Source organism: Eptatretus burgeri, chromosome 13 (assembly GCF_056783735.1).
Source record: "Eptatretus burgeri isolate ZD-2024b chromosome 13, Ebu_testis_v1, whole genome shotgun sequence".
Taxonomy (NCBI): Eukaryota; Metazoa; Chordata; class Myxini; order Myxiniformes; family Myxinidae; genus Eptatretus; species Eptatretus burgeri.
The window spans coordinates 16,600,720-16,620,852 of NC_140973.1; the positions used below are offsets into that span (position 1 = coordinate 16,600,720).

General features: G+C 41.5%; 1 protein-coding gene and 1 long non-coding RNA gene across 16 annotated transcripts in view; one reads left to right on the forward strand and one right to left on the reverse strand.

Moving 5' to 3' along the window:
- Nucleotides 1-3,948: 3,948 nt before the first annotated feature.
- On the reverse strand, nucleotides 3,949-9,389 carry LOC147013936 (uncharacterized). The gene is made up of 3 exons (XR_015050573.1): nucleotides 9,263-9,389; nucleotides 6,111-6,277; nucleotides 3,949-4,433 (listed from the first exon to the last, which is right to left on the reverse strand). It is a non-coding gene; the product is annotated as an uncharacterized LOC147013936 (long non-coding RNA).
- Nucleotides 9,128-20,133, forward strand: part of CFAP70 (cilia and flagella associated protein 70) — a 39,792-nt gene continuing 28,786 nt past the window's right edge. For 2 of the 15 annotated variants that reach the window (XR_015050571.1, XM_085851317.1), the window contains exons 1-9: nucleotides 9,411-9,644; nucleotides 12,107-12,192; nucleotides 14,407-14,593; nucleotides 16,015-16,113; nucleotides 16,490-16,572; nucleotides 16,821-16,997; nucleotides 17,146-17,310; nucleotides 18,575-18,669; nucleotides 18,959-19,058. Coding sequence is in view for 13 of the 15 variants with exons in the window: in XM_085851317.1 (XP_085707443.1) it covers nucleotides 9,416-9,644; nucleotides 12,107-12,192; nucleotides 14,407-14,593; nucleotides 16,015-16,113; nucleotides 16,490-16,572; nucleotides 16,821-16,997; nucleotides 17,146-17,310; nucleotides 18,575-18,669; nucleotides 18,959-19,058 (1,221 nt within the window). In the remaining 2 variants the exon portion in view is untranslated. Of the gene's footprint in view, nucleotides 9,239-9,408; nucleotides 9,754-9,790; nucleotides 10,040-10,087; nucleotides 10,256-12,106; nucleotides 12,193-14,406; nucleotides 14,594-16,014; nucleotides 16,114-16,489; nucleotides 16,573-16,820; nucleotides 16,998-17,145; nucleotides 17,311-18,574; nucleotides 18,670-18,958; nucleotides 19,059-20,133 lie in introns of those variants that run through there. The other 13 variants (XM_085851318.1, XM_085851319.1, XM_085851321.1 and 10 more) reach the window with 13 other exon arrangements.

Sequence of the window (20,133 nt, forward strand, 5' to 3'; positions counted from 1 at the left end):
ATAGAGGATGTCCTGAGGTGGTGGTCGATTGCCAAACTGAAGCCCTGGAGGGAAGAGTGGGATTGAATAGTCTGAAGAAGGTGTTTAAGTGGCAGAAAAGAGGAACAAAGAGTGGACATGATGAATGCTCTTGGATTTTGCGAGTTTACGAAGGAGGTTTTGAGGTTTTGCAAGGAACAAGTGCAACATGGAGGGACTAGAGAGGATGTAACTCTGACGAAATAGTAGACAGTGCAAGATCTGAAGAGAGGCAAAGGTCTAGTTGGATATTATGCCACATCTGTATATGAGGCGCCACGAAGAGGAGTGATGTAAGGGACACATCGGCCATTTTGGAGTTAATGCCATATAGCACTATTTTAACCCTTCCCCTATCATCCGAGCCTATCATCATCATATCATTTAAAAATGTCGCTTACATCACTCCTCGCTGGGCCTCATATGTATTTTGTGAATGCACACATATGGACGAAATGTAACGAAAGGGTTAATCAGTACATTTCGTAAAGAGGGCTACATGTCCCATGGATCCAGTTTCCACTTCTCCTCTCTATTTATTACTTTTATTGGTATAGATTATGTGTGAAGTGGAGTCAGGGTGAGCTAGAGAATAGAGGAGTAGCTCACCGATTGCAGCTTGGTTCGGCTGCACGACGCATAATGAGTCAAGCCTGAGAGGTGCCTGTCGGTCACAGCATGATGCAGCAGCACGTGTTGTACACTGGGCTATAAGCCTGTAGGTGATTGCAAAACCTATGCGGTGTCGGAGTCGACCAGGCAGGTTTTGTGTCTGGAGAGTGTTGCGCCCGACTGCGTAGGTTGGTGTCTGGAGAGTGTTGTGGCCTGACCACCTTGGATATGCGGCCCTCAGTTTTACCGTTGTACTCGCATATGAATTTGTTCCTTCGCTCACCCCATTCCAACTTAATAAAAGCTCTCTAGCTGTAATGGTGGTGGACAGTTGGGGAGGGAATGGGATGGGGGAGGGGTGGTGTGGGTGAAGCTGGAGAAACTTTGGTAATGATAAAACATCTGTGCATGTTAAATGTGGATCCATGCCAAAGTTCCATCGATTTTGTGCTTCTTGGATGTGTACTATTATACACGCATTCTCTCAATGACCCAAATTATTGCTCCCTTCTTGTATGGTCAGCAAGAAAGCGTTTTTGGTTCAAATCCTTCATGAATTGGCTGGCCAGGGCATGTAGTCAGCTGAAGGTGGCAGAAATTTTGAATTTTGCCAAAGGTGCCAACAATAACTTCCCTACTCTTTGCAAAAGACACCCTGTGATCCTTAACACCAACTAATGCTAGTAGACAAGACACCCTGCAGTTTAATGTCCACACAAGTGACGGTGCACTTTGTGATCCAAAGCCGTGCATGGGAAACACCATTCCAACAGTTTATAGTCAGATCGGAAACCAAATCCAATGTAGACAGCTAAAAAGTAAATGCATGAGCTCTGTGTCATCCATTCTGGCTATATCTTTATGATACGAATACTGTCTTCATATTCTCTGTGCACCTTCACCATTTTTGAAAATAAGAAACTTGTGCAATTGATTTTACTTGGAACTAGAATGGCACTTGGAAGAGTGCATACCTCTGCAAGGCTGAACAGTTTATGATTTGTATCCCAATGATAGGCCGGATATGGATCCGGACCTGAACCAAAATCGAATCTGCTTGTTTTGTCACCTAAACAACTCATCCCCCCAAGTTTTGTAATAATCCAACAACAAAACTTTTTGAGATATCGTGCCACATATCGTTTTTGGCCCCGTCTCTCAATGATAAAGAATCACTTGCAAAATTGTCAGATCCGGATTCGGATCTTCACCAGAATTGAATGAATTCCTCGTCGTCACATACCCAACCTGCCCACCAAATTTCGTCCGAATCCGTCCATAAGGTTTTGCGATATCCTGTTCGCAGACAGACAGACAGGGGTGAAAACATAACCTCAATCCACCTTAGGTGGTGGAGGTAATTATGAGGCATTTTATGGTCAACAAAGAAATGGATGTAGTTGGGAATGGTCATGTTTCACAAAAAAAATCAGCAGGAATCACCTTTTTTAGTCTCGCACAAAGGCAAGAATAAAGTCAGACGTCGCAACCGCCTTGTGGTCTTCGTCATGCAGTCTGTGGTTCAGTCGGGTGACAAAAGACACTCGGTGGTTGAAGCATCAGACTTGAGCCTTGCCTTTGTGCAATATTTAATTACAGTAGTTCCTATTTTTGTGAAACAAAGCATTTTATGTAACTTTTTCTTGCAACGTTTTGCATGACAAGATGTTATCGCCAACATGATATTTTCAAATTTATATTTACAGCTCACGTGCTACATGACTTTTTAAATTTAAGTTCTTTCATTGAACTTTTTTTGTCGGGCATTTTTTGATAGAACTTTTTTTATTTAGCTTTTTTTAAAATTGAACTTTTTTATTGAGCTTTTTTTTATTGAACTTAAAAAAATTGAATTGAAGTTTACCCTGAATGATATATAATTATATGTTACTAGTGCGTGCCTGTACGTGCGTGGCCGTACGTGCAAAAAAAAAAAAAATTCAAACAACCACACAGGCCGTTCCTTCGCTCTCGTAAACGACGACTGGATTGGGGCATTGTGTTTATCTATAAATGCGCATAAGAAATCGAGAAATTATTAGAATACAGTAACTCATCACTACCCGGAAGTCCGTACGTTGAAACCCGTAATGGGGAATGCGCTCTAACTTGGCCGTAACTTGGGAACCGCTTGTCCAATTAATTTCAAACCTTGAAAAGGCAAACAAACAGAGATTGCTGGAATTAGAGATGGAAGATAGATACTGTGGCTGCAAAACGCCAAGCAACGTGTCCTATCATTGGTAACTGAGGATCTCTTCCCCAACGGCCACGCCTACGCAGCAACGTGTCCTGCCATTGGTTTGGTAAATAAATGGCCATAACTTGTGAACCACTTGTCCGATTAATATCAAACCTTGAAAAGGCACATCCTCAGGTCCCCAGCAATATACCTGGCAAGCTTCAATTAGATCGGGCCAGTGGTTGTAGAGCAACAGCAGTCACAGACAGACACACACATTGCTGGAATTATAGATAGATAAATGGATGACTGATTACGCACTTTTAATCCTTGAATGTTGTATTTATTTGAAAACTTCCTCTTTAGACGCAGTTAAAGTGCAAGAATAGTCGAGGAATTTATAATTGTGGAGAAACTTAAGACATTCCCTTTTCGACAGTCTTTCACAGGAATTAGTATGCAAGAGACTTCCTTCTTCTGCAGTCATTTTGATAAATGAAAGCCGTGAACCTCGAGTGAGAACAATGTCTCTAAATATCCATGCCTTTGCCACCGAACTCTATACTTGGCAAGTTTTCTCCTATAGTTAGTGGCATCCAGTTCTGCTCCAAATCATGGCTTGCTTTCTTCACACGTCGCTCATTCTCCTTGATGGCAGACATTCTATATCACTCCCGAGGCAGGTAATAATCTTACAGGATATAGGATCTTAGTTCTGATATTCTTATCCATTAATCAACCATCAGCTTTTGTGAGCAGCAATCCCATCCACTTTCTATAAATGAAGGAACTCTATGCCACACATCTCTTGAAAGCTATGGGAGAATCTCAGCCTCAACGTAAAATACCGTTACCATCTCGGTATTCAAAGACCATCACGCCACCAGCAGGTAAGGGTCGAAAAAGTGCCCGCGTCCGCCAGTTAGTTTGGGGGCGAATCTGCGTTCAAAATCACACGACCGAGGAGAATACACCTGACAAGAGTGGCTGAGCAAGCCGTCAAATGATTCCTTTCACAAGCACTTTTGCACGAACCCCAAACTGCCTGTCCACGAATTTATTTGCCAATTTGCTATGGTCTATGGAGCCGCTTCCAATGACAACATATATATATATATATATATATATATATATATATATATATATATATATATATATATATATATATATATATATAGCTTCCAATGACAACTAAATCAGATAGCTTGCTTCTTTCACTAACTTATTTATTTAAATAGAGAAAGAGAGAAGAGAAACCTTGCTCCCCTTGTGATGCTCGCACATGCTGGGTGAGTCCGCCTTACACCCGTCCTTGCGGTGCCCTGTGTGTCTCCCAGCCGCGCTCATGCCACGAGCTGTACTATGAACCACTGTGCACCACATAACCATGTACGACAGACAGAGTGTGGGCTTATCTTGAGTCCCATGAGGCACGTAGGACCACATGTGGCACGTTCCCATTGCCGACGATTGATGGTCCGCTCTGATTAGTAGGGCAAGGTGGAGATTTTCCACATCACTGGTGGTCCAATGACCTTGATCCTGATGGTACCCATGTGTGGGCCCTGTCTTGTGCCCTTCTGCTGAACCAATAATTGCACTCGTGGGCCATGCTGATTGGCTGTTAATCACAAGAAAAACACCATATGAAGACAGATTTCGATGGGGGGGGAGGAGGTTCAAGACTACAGGGGGGGGGGGGAGAAAGGTGAGGCTTAGATACAGACACTTGGGTGGATGACTAGATCTTTCCAAACACGTGGCTCGACAACATTTATTCAACTACAGTGGGTACATGATGTTTACTCTCACATGCACTATGAAACAACTATTCTAAATTATGCCCTATTTTACCCCCCTTAAGACAGAATCATCCATAACAATACCTACTCATACCTCAAAAATTTCCAAATATTATCATTTTGATTGAATATAAAATTCCTGGAGCTGAAAGGATGGCCTATCTCGCCTGGGTTCGAATCTCGGCCCGGCTATAAACTGTCATCTCGGTGTTTCACAGGAAGGATGATTCATCAATGTGTGTACCATTTCTTGGATGGACATTGAAAGGCCGTCACATCTGCCGGCATTAGTTGATGGGCATTAAAGATCCCAAGGTGTCCTTTGCGAAAGTAGGCAAGCTGTTGCTGGCACCATGAACAAAATTCCTACTGCCAGGAATGCAATGGTAAACCACCCAGTATAACCGTTGCCAAGAAACTCCTTCGGCAGTCCTGAACCTGCCTCCGAGAACAAAACCAGAATACGAATGTAATCCCCCCCCAATGTGTGTAACGTGCCCGTTTGGCAAGGCATCCATCCATCCATTGGGACCATACTCTGTGCAGAGCGTTGGTGCTGCCGAAGCAGTCTCCTTGGCTACTGGGTACAATCCTGGACGGGTCGCCACTCCGACGCAGTATACCAGCAAGCTGGCACTCATTTTGCCGACCTCGGAAGGATGACAGGCAGAGTCAACCCCACCTGGTATTAATTCAACAGCTGAACAGGATTTGAACTCTGGATCCTCAGATCCCAAGCCCACCACTCTAACCATTAAACCAACACCAGGCATACAAGGCATCAAATTGCACCAAAATGGCAAGTTGTTGGGTTTGAAACGTCGACATATCTGATGGACATATTTATTAGATACAATAGATACATTAACGTTGAATAATTAATTATTATCAATGCTGGACACCTCGAGGCTATGCATTCAATTTCACCTCTAAATCCTCTCCTACTCATAACTCAGTGGTCTGCCAATTATGCAAATGGTATTTTCACAATCAATTAAAATGAATGGATTTATTAAGAAGCAATTAAGCAGTTTCATCAAATGTGTGCCTTTTATGCTCAAAAAGAATCTAGCCTTAGTCAATGCACATCTTATGTAACAGCAGACTGACTGGTCGATAAAAATTATCAATCGATGAAATGAAAAATTTACTAAAATGCTGCACAATTAATTATTATTTTACCTACCACCCACTCTTCTTATTCGTTCATAGGCTGTGGGGTAGCATCATTGGCTGAGGGTGAAGTTGTGCAGTTGATGCAATGCTGATTTGGGCAGGAATTTGTATATTTGTTCAGGGTGCCGGCAATAGCTCACCTACTCTTCACAAAGGACACCATGGGATATTTAATATCCACCAACGAATGTGAGCAGACAGGACACCCAGACAGCACACACGTTGATGAATAACCCTGCCTATGAAACACCAGGATGATGGTTTATAGCTGGGTCGGGATTTGAACCCAGGGTGGACAGCTTCGAGACGGGTGTACATACCTCTAGACTCTAGAGTCCAGACCATCTTGTCAACCCACCACCCAGTGAGTCTGGTGTTGGCTTCATGGTTCAGGTGGCTGGCTTAGGATCTTTAATAGGGTCTTGAGTGCAAGTGCTGTCGGCCGATTGAATTAACACCAGGTGGGTTAACTCAGCCCGTCATCCTTCTGAGGTCGGAAAAATGAGTACCGGTTTACTGGTTACAGGGGCACTGCAACAGCGGCACAGCTTGTCCCCCAGAAAATGATGCAACCATCAGCCACATGCTGCGTATGAATAAATGAACCACCCAGTGAAAGCTGGATTTTCTTTAAAAACAAAACCAACACGTCATCATGAAATAATCTACAGGGAGACAGACCCACCTTTCGGCTCGAAATGTCCATTGTCTGCATCCACATACATGTGTTACAAGGACGTCAGCAGACACTACAGACATCAATGTACTTTTTGTGAGTTCCAAGGACATATTATAGGATATAGAGACCGGTGAATGAAAAGGACCTCATGAAATGGGACAACAGCATATTATGTGGACCTGAACATGGGATCCGAGCAGGACGACCGCAGGGGCAGATTTCAATGCCACCGCAGACACAGCGGGACAAACTTACTCATAGAAAGTTTACATTGGGATAAAATTATTAAATAATGAATCAAACATGAGAACACAGTTTCCCTTGATGAAGCAAGTCGCCTGAAAGGGTCTTTGAAACACGACATGTTGAGGTCACAGGTTAGGTTGGTTATGTACAGTTAACAGGTTAGGTTGGTTATGTACAGTTAACAGGTTAGGTTGGTTATGTACAGTTAACAGGTTAGGTTGGTTGTGTACAGTTAACAGGTTAGGTTGGTTATGTTCAGTTAACAGGTTAGGTTGGTTATGTTCAGTTAACAGGTTAGGTTGGTTATGTCACAGGTTAGGTTGGTTATGTTCAGTTAACAGGTTAGGTTGGTTATGTACAGTTAACAGGTTAGGTTGGTTGTGTACAGTTAACAGGTTAGGTTGGTTATGTTCAGTTAACAGATTAGGTTGGTTGTGTACAGTTAACAGATTAGGTTGGTTATGTCACAGGTTAGGTTGGTTATGTTCAGTTAACAGGTTAGGTTGGTTATGTACAGTTAACAGGTTAGGGTGTTTATGTACAGTTAACAGGTTAGATTATGTACAGTTAACAAGTTAGGTTATGTACAGTTAACAGGTTAGGTTATGTACAGTTAACAAGTTAGGTTATGTACAGTTAACAGGTTAGGTTATGTACAGTTAACAAGTTAGGTTATGTACAGTTAACAAGTTAGGTTATGTACAGTTAAAAGGTTAGGTTATGTACAGTTAACAAGTTAGGTTATGTACAGTTAACAAGTTAGATTATGTACAGGTAACAGGTTAGGTTATGTAAGTTAACAAATTAGGTTATGTACAGTTAGCAGGTTAGGTTATGTACAGTTAACAAGTTAGGTTATGTACAGGTAACAGGTTAGGTTATGTACAGTTAACAAATTAGGTTATGTACAGTTAACAGGTTAGGTTATGTACAGTTAACAGGTTCGGTTATGTACAGTTAACAAGTTAGGTTATGTACAGTTAACAAGTTAGGTTATGTACAGTTAACAGGTTAGGTTATGTACAGTTAACAAGTTAGGTTATGTACAGTTAACAAGTTAGGTTATGTACAGTTAAAAGGTTAGGTTATGTACAGTTAACAAGTTAGGTTATGTACAGTAAACAAGTTAGATTATGTACAGGTAACAGGTTAGGTTATGTAAGTTAACAAATTAGGTTATGTACAGTTAGCAGGTTAGGTTATGTACAGTTAACAAGTTAGGTTATGTACAGGTAACAGGTTAGGTTATGTACAGTTAACAAATTAGGTTATGTACAGTTAACAGGTTAGGTTATGTACAGTTAACAGGTTAGGTTATGTACAGTTAACAAGTTAGGTTATGTACAGTTAACAAGTTAGGTTATGTACAGTTAACAAGTTAGGTTATGTACAGTTAACAGGTTAGGTTATGTACAGTTAACAAGTTAGGTTATGTACAGTTAACAAGTTAGGTTATGTACAGTTAACAGGTTAGGTTATGTACAGTTAACAAGTTAGGTTATGTACAGTTAACAAGTTAGATTATGTACAGGTAACAGGTTAGGTTATGTAAATTAACAAATTAGGTTATGTACAGTTAGCAGGTTAGGTTATGTACAGTTAACAAGTTAGGTTATGTACAGGTAACAGGTTAGGTTATGTACAGGTAACAGGTTAGGTTATGTACAGTTAACAGGTTAGGTTATGTACAGTTAACAGGTTCGGTTATGTACAGTTAACAAGTTAGGTTATGTACAGTTAACAAGTTAGGTTATGTACAGTTAACAGGTTAGGTTATGTACAGTTAACAAGTTAGGTTATGTACAGTTAACAAGTTAGGTTATGTACAGTTAACAAGTTAGGTTATGTACAGTTAAAAGGTTAGGTTATGTACAGTTAACAAGTTAGGTTATGTACAGTAAACAAGTTAGATTATGTACAGGTAACAGGTTAGGTTATGTAAGTTAACAAATTAGGTTATGTACAGTTAGCAGGTTAGGTTATGTACAGTTAACAAGTTAGGTTATGTACAGGTAAGAGGTTAGGTTATGTACAGTTAACAAATTAGGTTATGTACAGTTAACAGGTTAGGTTATGTACAGTTAACAGGTTAGGTTATGGACAGTTAACAAGTTAGGTTATGTACAGTTAACAAGTTAGGTTATGTACAGTTAACAGGTTAGGTTATGTACAGTTAACAAGTTAGGTTATGTAGTTAACAAGTTAGGTTATGTACAGTTAACAGGTTGGGTTGTCTCGCATTTTGTTCAATTCCCTGATGTCTTCGAAGTGTGTGAGTGTAAAACTCCGTGTAACGGAAGTTATTTTGATTTCCATAATCATATAGTCACAGTTATTCACCCTGTGGTAAAGAGACTGTCCTGACCACGTGGTGGATGTGAAAACGGCTCCTGTTTCACGAGTCTCGGGCGGTTTGAGTACCCATGATGCAGTGCGCGGGCACCATTTGGTCAACAAGCGAAACAAGTGAGAAATCGGTAAACAAGACCGACCAAAGCCAAAGAGTTAACGAAACCTATTGAAGTAAGTCAGAATAACGACATAAACCTGCTAGATGGTAGAGCTCCTGATTCTGTCGTTGCCAGTGAGGTGAATGCAGTACAACCAACATGGCGGCGCGCACGGCATTATGGGATAGCTCTGCCGAGAACGATGGCAAAAGTTGATCCTCGGAATTATACCCGAACAAAACATTTATAAATGATCATCGTGGTGGCTTGGGACGTTGTTGAGAGGAAGAGTATGAAACGGGAGTATAATCCCATCTTGCCGCCGCGTTCACAATCACCGAACGTTCGTGGTTACCATGGAGACGGTTTCGTGGAAGCAGCGGACGCCATATTGAATCGCTCCAAGATCGATCTGTGGAAAGGCGTTAATTACACACTCCGTCGATCGAACTCAGGTTTAAAGCAACGATTTCGGTGCAGTGAGTGCGGCTGCACATTATTCATTCGACGCGAACATTTAATTACCCTTAAGTGTAACACGAATTGAGCTTTTCGCGCAGCACTTGTTGATACCATTAAAGCTGCGAGGTAAACAAGACGAGTCTCTCTGTGACGTCATACGGTCCTTTGCTTTGTGACTGTATACACATTGCAGTCACGTGATTGTAAATTGTTTATTACCGCGTTTAAAACGACTGCCCGCGTTGTTTGCATTATTCTCCGGATAAGGCATCTCTTAACGACTCGAATCGGATCGACGATTTGTGTTTATAATACGGAGAGCTTGTTTACCTGCGAGGATCATCCCAACATTCCCCGTCACCACGCGTGTAACCTTTTCAACAAAAAGGTCAAGGTGTTCGCGAACTTGCAGGTGTACGATCTTGAAATGTCTGGGTCCTCATAATATTTGTTCTTTCAGACATGATAAAAATGGCATCTGGAGTCGTCCTGAGAGCACCTGGATGAAGGTTTCAAGATAAGAACACATCCGAGACGTTGTTAAATTTACGCTTCTTCTTTTTCTTCTTCGTCTTCTTTCGTATGCTGCGGCTGCATCATCGCTGAGGGAGTGGTTGTGCCATTGATGGTGCTGTGCTCTCTCTCCCTCTCCCTCTCTCCCCCTCCCTCTCCCTCTCTCCCCCTCCCTCTCCCTCTCCCTCTCCCTCTCCCTCTCCCTCTCCCTCTCCTTCTCCCTCTTCCTCTCTCTCCTCTCTCTCTCTCTCTCTCTCTCTCTCTCTCTCTCTCTCTCTCTCTCTCTCTCTCTCTCTCTCTCTCTCTCCCCTCTCTCCTCTCCTCTTCTCTCCTCTCCTCTCTCTCTCTTTTTTTTTTTTCTCTCTCTCTCTCTCTCTCTCTCTCTCTCTCTCTCTCTCTCTCTCTCTCTCTCTCTCTCTCTCTCTCTCTCTCTCTCTCTCACTCTCTCTCTATCTTTTTTTCTCTCTCTCTCTGTAGGTGAGCGCAGGAATTTCTAACTTGTTCATGATGCCGGTGATAGCTCGCCTACTCTTCGTGAAGGATACCGTGGGATCTTTAACGTGCACCAACTAATGCAGGCAGACTGGATGCCCAGCTTAACATCAATTCTAGGAACAGCACACACACACACACACGGATGAATTATTCTGCCTGTGGATGAAAATTGAGGATTTTAGAAATTCAACAAAATTGCTGACCTTTTGACTTCAAAAAAAAACACAATAGGCTTCTTGCTTATGACAAACTCTACCATGTGGTGAAGCTTCGTGAAGATCGGTTTGAAATTGTCAGCTGTAGGCTGATTGACTGACAAACAAATGAAATTGCTCGTTGAGCAAGGAATTGCCAGAATAACTTTGTCATATCTCCATGATCTCTGAAAAAACAAAAACCTGGAAATCAATTTGGTTCTTAAAGTCGATAGTGCTACTGTTTAATGAGTTATAGTACTTAGTTTGGTCATGATCATAACTTGGAAGTCAATCGGACTTGAAATGGCGTTTTTATAACAATTTGAAAGTTTTGACCCGACCCCCCTGACATTCGACCCCCGACCGCTAAGAAGGGTGTTGGTGTGACACCCCCAATGAGACATATGGTTGGATGCAGTATTGGAAGATGAACATTTTGGATTTGGTTTGAAGTCGATACGACCATTAGAGCGGACGTTATTGTGAAAATTAGAATTTCGGTTTTTCGGTGACCTTGACCTTGACCTTTGACCTAGATTCACCAAAAACGACAAGTGTCTAAGTTGGACCATGGCCGACGTCTGTACCCAGTTTGGCCATGATCGCTGAAACGGTGTGGCTGCTACAGGGTAAACAAACACACAAACAAACAGACACACACACAGAATGACATACACAACCGACCAACATAATTGCCGAAATCTGAAGGATTCCGGCAATTAACAAGCAAACAGACAGACAGAATAACGCACGCCACCAACCAATATACTTGAAAAAAAAATCGATTTTAGCAAGGAACAAACAAACAGACAAACAGACATGGATGAAAACATAACCTCCTTCCACCTTCGGTGGTGGAGGTAGAAAAAAGAAAATTAAAGCATGCCCACAAAAACAACAATTCATCAAAGTTGATTACACTTGTTCACCTTTTTTCAATTTCAAAGAAGGAAATAATAGTGGAGCTTGGGGAAGGTTTTTATAAAAGGTTTATTGGGGGAGAAAATTGTTCCCTTAAACATCCCACTTGGTGCACTCAGTTTTGCTCATCAGTATCCATCCCTTTTAAAATGTTTTGTTGGGGATTCATCTCTGCTCATCACACTTTTGTACCATTTAATGGTCGCTTATTGTGAGAATCAAGAGATTTTGTGATGTTTTGCTCCAATTACTGTATTTTCCAATGGATTAACATGTCTCTAAAAATGAAATGTGGGTAGAAGGATACTTTTGAATGTATACATACTTAACGATGTCAATCATTATCTGTTTAGGTATGTCATTATGTTCAGGCCTTTCAGAGAGTGCATCTTTAAAGATGATTCCAGTGATCATCAATGTCATTCGAGGCATCAATTTGGTATGAACATTTTTATGAATATTTGTCTCTTCTTCATATATCTCACTGTTTTGCCCTTCTATTGTTTTATACTCGTGGATTAAGTCTTCTTTGTATAGCTTTAACCAATTTACTGAAATATCTATCCATCCGTTGCAACACTTTACCTTTTAAATATTATAGACAGACCATTGTGTATCGCCTGGTGCTGGCTTAATGGTTTGGGTCCTGAGTTCAAATCCCACTTTCCGTTGAATTAATACCAGGTGGGGTTGACTCTGCCTGTCATCCTTCTAAGGTTGGCAAAATGAGTGTTAGCTTGCTAGCATCCTGTGTCGGAGTGGCAACCTGTCCAGAATTGTGCCCAATAGCCCAGGAGACTGCTGAGGCAGCACCAATGCTCTGCACAGAGAATGGTCCCAATGGATGGATGGATTGTGTATTGATACCCTGACTAGATTCAAAATCAGATATCCCCTATAATTGAGTAGAAAACTATCCAGGGTAAATTCTCCACTATGAAACCTTCATGGTCATTTGTGGCTTGTCTCTCTGCCTTCTTGGCTGGACAATAGGTAATAACAAGAAAGATGTTGTTCACAGGATGATACTTGTGAAATAAAAAAAAACTACAATGGCACTTGGTAGAGTGCATACCATTGCCAAGTTGATTAGTTTTATTATGTTTTGTATCCCACTGATAGGCCAGATCTGCATCCGTACCTGAACCAAAACATAATCAGCTTGTTATTGTCACCGAACCAACTCATCCACCAAGTTTTGCCATAATCCGTCCACAACTTTTTGAGATATCGTGCTATGTATTGTGATTGACCCTATCTCTCAATTGTGAAGAATCACTTGAAATTCTTGTATCCGGATCCGGATCTTCAGCAAAATTGAAACAATTTGTCCTTGTCACGTACCGAACCTGTATACCAAGTTTCCTCCAAATCCGTCTCCAACTTTTTGAGATTTTCAAGCTCACAAACAGACAAACAGAATGTTGGTAAAGAGAGCATCATCTTTCCAATAGCAGACGTCCATGAAATAAATCATCAAGCCTGCCATGTTCACATGACGTAATCCCGCATGGTTTGAAGTCCACTCACTGGCAGCGATGGTCGAAGGTTTGGTTAGAACGAGCCCGTCGACGAATCTTTGGGCCTTGCATCAGTCCACGTCCTCCGGGAGTTTGCAATACGGGGAGCTGCAGGCTATCAGGTTTTTGGGTGAGTTCAGAAAGTTTTCCAACTCTTTCATTGTGCAGAGGTCAAGAGTGCCGATAGGCTGGGGGGGGGGGGCAGGTGGGGTAACTATCCCGGGGATCAGACATAATAGGGGCCCGTAATTATTCCTTCAATTTATTGTTTCATACAGTGATTGTGAAGATGACACACCAGGGGGAAATTTTATTTTGTGTCTCTATCCAAGCCACTCAGGCTGATTTCTCAGCATGCTATTGCCATGGACAGTGACACACTCCCTCATAAAATAAACTACTGTGGGACCAATTTCCATCATCAGTAGTGTTGGCCAATACCCCATACAGATGAAGTGTGCTAAATTAATCTGCGTAGGAATAAGGAATAAGCGAATAACACCCCCAATTTCCCTTAAACACGGCATGTGTTTTTTCTATTTCGAATTCCAGCCCACCTCTGACAATAAAAATATGGAAACCTCCATATCGGTTGTTTTAAAATATATATTTGAAGGGGGCCCCACACTTAGTATTGCCCTTTCTGGCTCTCAGTGGCCCTGGCAGAGACACACCCCTTTCTCACAGGTGTGTTTCCAAGTTTTTTCAGTTTCTTTTGGAAACTTTTTGAGCAACTTTAGGTAGCAATCCTTATCTCACAGACGTGATAAGGAATACACTGGGTAAGGAGTACACTGGGTTTGTGTCCATTGCCTTCCGCGTCGGGTTGGTGCTGCAAACCTGCAATCAACAAATCACAATACAAATTATCAGTCCATGGAGCTACTGCTAACCAAGAACTAAACTGTTTGAAGGTCTTTGTTTAATTTCCCCACTTCTATTTTATGGCCACATACTTAATGATCAACCCTCTTAACACCACTTATGCCTGATAGAAAAGGTGGAAGGTTTCATTGTGTTATGGGGTTACAAGGTAATATAATTGTCATTAATTATTATTATTATTATTATTATTATCAAGATTATTAATTGTATAATTGAAGATGATGCTATTTATCTTCTGTGCTCTCAAGCATGGCAGCAAGGGGGATGTGATGACTTCATTCCTACGAGTTGAGCACGGCAGCTTCCGACTTGGGGAATCTCCGTACTGTGAAGACGCTCACTGTTCCCTGGTGGAATACAACTTCACTTGTAAACTGGAATGCTGTCCCGATGATGTTATCTCCCTGGACAATCTTGTCCACAATCCCCTCTTGCGTGAGTGTGAATTCAGGAAAAGCATTTGTATGGAAGTAAACATTTTGATTCCTTCAATGTGACATGTTTCAAATATTTATTTAAAAGATATGCACGTGATGCAAAATATCGTCTCAAGCTATTGTCTCTTGTCAATGTCTGGACGTTAAAGATCCCACGGTGTCTTTCACAAGGAGAAAGCGAGCTATCGCCGGCTCTCTGAACAAATTAGAAATTCCTGCTCTGCCGGACCATGTCGTCGTCCTTCCAATGGGCGTTGAGCTGGGGTCCCATCTGCCAGCATTGATTGCTCCACTGGACTTTCAGATCCCATGGTGTGTTTCGATGAAGATAAGGCAAGTTATTGCTGCCACCCTGGTCATGTTGAAGTTGGACCTCACTGGCATCGCATAATCCACCATTGATCAGGAGTCTGTGGCAAAGCCTGAACATATCTGGGATAAGTAACAACTCGTGTTGTTTGTTTTTCTTCCAAAGGCAACACAGTTATCCGTGAAACGTTATTTGAAGTTATATTATTAGCCCCCAACTGGATATCAGCCCCGATGGAGGCTTATATTTTGGGCCCTGTGAGTCCGTCCGTCTGTCCATCTGGGGGTGCCTCCACTCGAAAATGACTGGACCTATTTCTTTCATATTCAGCACCTGTATGCATTAACATCTGGGCATAAGGCAAGTGTAGTGGAACGATTTTGGGATTGGAGACAATTCGGAATTTTGGGAATTCAATAAAAAATTGTTTTATATGTACAGGATTGTATATGCTTTTGGGAATCATTATTTATTTATATACACTTTACCATCTGCACTGCCAACACACAACTTTGAATTGTTTATAAATTTTTATCACATATTATCTACTCCCATGATACGAAGGCTATTGTTATGAGCTGGGATGGTTGGATATTGTTTGAGTGTTGTGATATTATTCATTTTGTTTCTAGTATGAAGAGATATACATTGTATTTTATAAAATTCCCTGAATAAGATTATGGCATGCTTGTCGAGTGTGTATTGTCTTTCATCGACAACTTACCTTTCAGTGCTTACAAACTAATATCCAGGATGCAACAAATTACTGTATAGTCATTGTTCTCTCACAGTTGTGCAAACAGGCCCCTGATGGGAAGCAGTTTCGATTCTATCCCTGAAGGCATCAGGCATTGTTACTACACCAGCTAGGACCAGATTCCAACTGGAAGCAATTATTGCCAGATGACCCATTGTTTTAAAACTGTGGTTGGAATTGGTCATTTACATTGAGGGACAACCCCACCTTAGGTGGTGGCCACTGACTCACAGCTGCAGTTTCTAATGGGATTTGTGGTCTTGTGTGCATCATCTGCAAGCATCAAAATGTTTAGAAAAGGAACATCTAAGTTTGATTCATGTAAATGCAATGTTGTTTTCTCTTTTGACAGTGTCCATCTTTGAGGTACTTCCAAAGGAAAAGAAGCAGAAGGAACGGAGCATCGTTCTGATTGGCCAGCTGACGGTGGATCTGCTGCCCCTGGTTCAGGGTTCGATCGCACTTTTGTCCATTGATAATGAATTGCCTATTTATTAAGCAATACACCTGGTTGCAGAGGGAAGGGGCAGAGGAAGGTAGGGGGTTTTAGAGGGGGGGCTGAATTGAAAATGTTAAAATGAGACGAGAGGATATGAGTGCGGGAAGAATGGGAAGAGAATGAATTGATGACCCCAAAGTCACACTTGCACTGAAACACAAATCAAACCGAGGTGATGTAGTCTTTCCTCTTGCATATATAGGATAGACCGATAGCTAATGTGATGACAGGTTTTCTTTCCGAAGTGCAACTGCTCGTTGTGGAATTAATACATAGCAGTTAACGAGTTATGAACCTTATACCCAGGTGCTGTGGTTGTATCTTCCAGGTGAGACTTGCATCAAATCAATCAGTATAATTCACCCTACACCCGGATCACCGATAATACTCCTTCCAGAAGATTCTCAAAACGTAAGAATGTTGTGTCCATGGGGTAAATGAACCTTTCCACGTTAATGAGCCAGACCATCAGGAAATATATCAATTTTAATTAAATTAATTTTCTGGTTTTGGTGCTCAGATTCCTTCCTCTTCTCCCTCGAGAGGACATCAGCGCTACAAATGCAGTATCAAGAGCATCCCTGTGTAATGGGATTTATTTACATGTGTAAAGCAACGATGAAGAAATAAACTGAACTTCATGAAATAACTGTTCCCAGGCAAGTCTAGAGTTGCTGGTGACAACACCGGAGCCACTCTTGTCACAGGAATGCATTGAGGATTCCAACCTGCTCAGAGTGACCGTGGAAGCCGCATTCTCTGTACCAGATAGCTATACTTCAGCAAGCCCACAATACATCTATGTTATCACATTGCCAATGCCGGTCTCCTCAGAGGTACGCCAAACCTTTTCCGAGTCCTTAGAATCAATGTCGAGATACAGCATACCTTAATTCAAAGGCAGTTAAAGGATGTAGAATTGAAAGCAAAGCCTCTCTAAACAAAGGCAGTGAAAATATTTTGCTTTAAACCATTTTTTGCCAGAAAGAAATTCCGTTGATAATGGCCAATGGAGTACCACAGCCTTTTGCAGAGTGCAAAGCATCACCCAGGCCAAAGTGCTGGCCCTTGAGAAACATACATGCAGCGGGAGCTTCGCACATCCAGGGCACACTCAATGAATATACCTCCCATGGGCACTCACAAGAGGTGTGGATTGACAAAGTAAACAACAATATGAAATTAAACATCTGCGATCACAAAGCGATCGCCAAGGGTAAGCCTTCCCAGGTGCCCGCGATCCAATGATGGCCATTTTTTTTCAGACTATCATATGGCCTTGACCTTCAACATTTAGGGGTGGAGTGTAAATTAAAAAAAATGTGTCCCCATCTATGTTATATCCAAAAAACTCAACATCGGGAAGATCGGAGGGAAATTATTCAAGTATTTATCAAAAAGGTGTTTTTTGTTAATTTGGTCACAATCCAAAAAAGTAGGTCAAGGACCCAAATCAAATAACAGGTGCACAACTTCAATGCAGGTGCACTATTATGATACAAGAACATCTTGGAAGGCCAAGCGGTCTTTGAGATTCCGCATGGACGAAATTCAGAAATGTCAAAAAAAAAACAACGTTCGTTTTTTTCAGACCGCCATTTCAACTTGACCTTTAAACCGAAGGGATATGATGTAAATGAAACTTAAATGCGCCTTGCCATTGGTTATCTAGAGAGGGCAATTTTATTCCGATCAGACAAACCTTAGTCGAGTTATTGTTAAAAAAAAAGAGTTTAAATGTCTATAATTAGGCCATGACCTTAAAATTAGGTCAAGGTCAAAAAATATGTCAGCCACATGCTTTTTATTCCCATTATTGATGTAAAATTTCATTCCGATAGTCCCAGCTGGCTCGGAGATACAGCTCGGACATTGGCAGAAAAAAAGGAAGAAAAAAAAACCTAAATTGTGGTTCAGTACTACTAGGGGTTGAGGACTGAGACCTTTAACTTGTAGGGGTATGATCTAAATTAAGTGTAAATTCGCCTTGCTCTACGCTATCTAGAAAGGGAAATTTTGTTCCAATCGGACAAAGCTTAATTGAATTACGATGAAAACGTGAGAATGGCTATAATTAGGTCATGGCATTAACAATTAGGTCAAGGCCAAAAAAAAGTCAACCTTGCATACTTTGTAATCCCATTATCGATGTAGAATTTCATTATGAAAGCCCCAGCCAGCTCTCATACAGCTCGAAAATTGGCAGAAAAAAAGGGGAAGGAAAAAATAAACCTAAATGGTGGTTTCGTACTCATCGGGGTCTCAGAAATTCTGTGGTACCATTAAAAATTGGGGGCACTAATTGTAGAAACAATCACTACAACAGGCAGGCTCTGCCATAGTGCATAGGGGGAGGCTTAATATACACCAAAAATGATCGATGTGTTCATCGTTTCTTGTTTCTTGTTCACAGTTCAGGGAGCTTCCAATGAAGCCAGAGATGGAGTCGAATTGTATTTCCTGGTATACAGAGCGTCGTTGCTACCTAAACAATGGAGCAGCTGCCAGGTGCACCGAATTGTAACAATGATTATTTCGAAACAGCAGAAAGAGCATTCACAAGTATTTAACATTTATTTGAGAGAAAGTTACCCTGCACATGCACAGGATACTTTGATATGATTGAATTGCCCTACAAAACCTTGCCACATGATTGTTGCAATTTTATGAAGCACAATGCTCTTAAACTGTGCTGACTGTCTCTGATGGTAATGTAATGCAGTTTTCTCACTGAGATAATCTGATAACCATGCCACATTTGGTTGTAATGAGTGCGTCTGTGTCGGACACCTTGCAGTCTGCAGAAAAGCATCGCAGAGAGCAGACTGTGGCCCGTGGAGATTTTCCGGACCACTGTTCCCGGAACGGGAAAAGGATCAAAGGGAAAGGTTGAAAAGGTTGGCTTGAATAGTGTTACCAGATATGAAATGAAGTTTGATGGGTTTTTTTTCCATCTCTTTATAGTTGCCCGGCTGTATAATTCATTGCACAATGCACGCTGCGATCATACCTTCTGAGTGTACATGCCACTCTTTGTTTTTTTTTTTTAATATATATTTCTTTATCATAACCATGTGCAAAATTGATGTAAATAATGGCCAATGGAGTAGCACAGAAATTGGCCATCATCCCTTTGAACAATCAAAAGTGGCTTCATCTACATTCATGACTGTGCTATCAATATGAAAGAACACTCTTCCACAATAATTTCATGGAAGTGATTAAATATAGGAAGGACCATTATGAAAAGACCTTACTAGATCAACAAGGGCTGGTAGGATGGCCTAGAGGTAGGCACACTCGCCTCAAAGATGTGTGGCCTGGATTTGAATCTCAACCCAGCTGTAAATTGTCATCCTGGTGTTTCACAGGGAGGGTGATTCATCAATGTGTGTGCTGTCCCTCAGATGGACTCCAAACGGGTGTCCTTTCTGCGGGCATTTGTTTGTTGATGTTAAAGATCCCACGGTGTTCTTGGCGAAGAGGAAGCGAGCCATCGCCGGCACCTTCGCCAAGTTACAAATTCCTGCCCAAACCAGTAGAGGGCATTGCATCAGTGGCACAACTACACCCTCAGCCAATGATACTACCCCGCAGCCTTGTGCTACATGCGACCGAAGAAGAACTCGATGAACAGATGAACATTAAAAAAAAAATTTTTAAACCATCATGCAGAGAGTGAAAAAGGCAAATTTAAATACATGGAAGCGTGATGCCTGAAATGTTATGAATTGCTCGGCAGGTTGATGTGACATGAATTCATAGAGAGTGTTCATTTGTGGTTCACATCGTTTGAATTTTTTGTATACAATTAACAGGCTCATGAAAGAACAAGGAGACGGAGCTATAAAGGCAACATATTGACGTTAGGGGAGTGGGACAAGATGGGGGTGCAACAAGGAAATGAACAAACAAGAGGAGGAAACAAAATTTTTTAAAAGGAAACATAGCATCTGGCAAAGAAATGAGGAG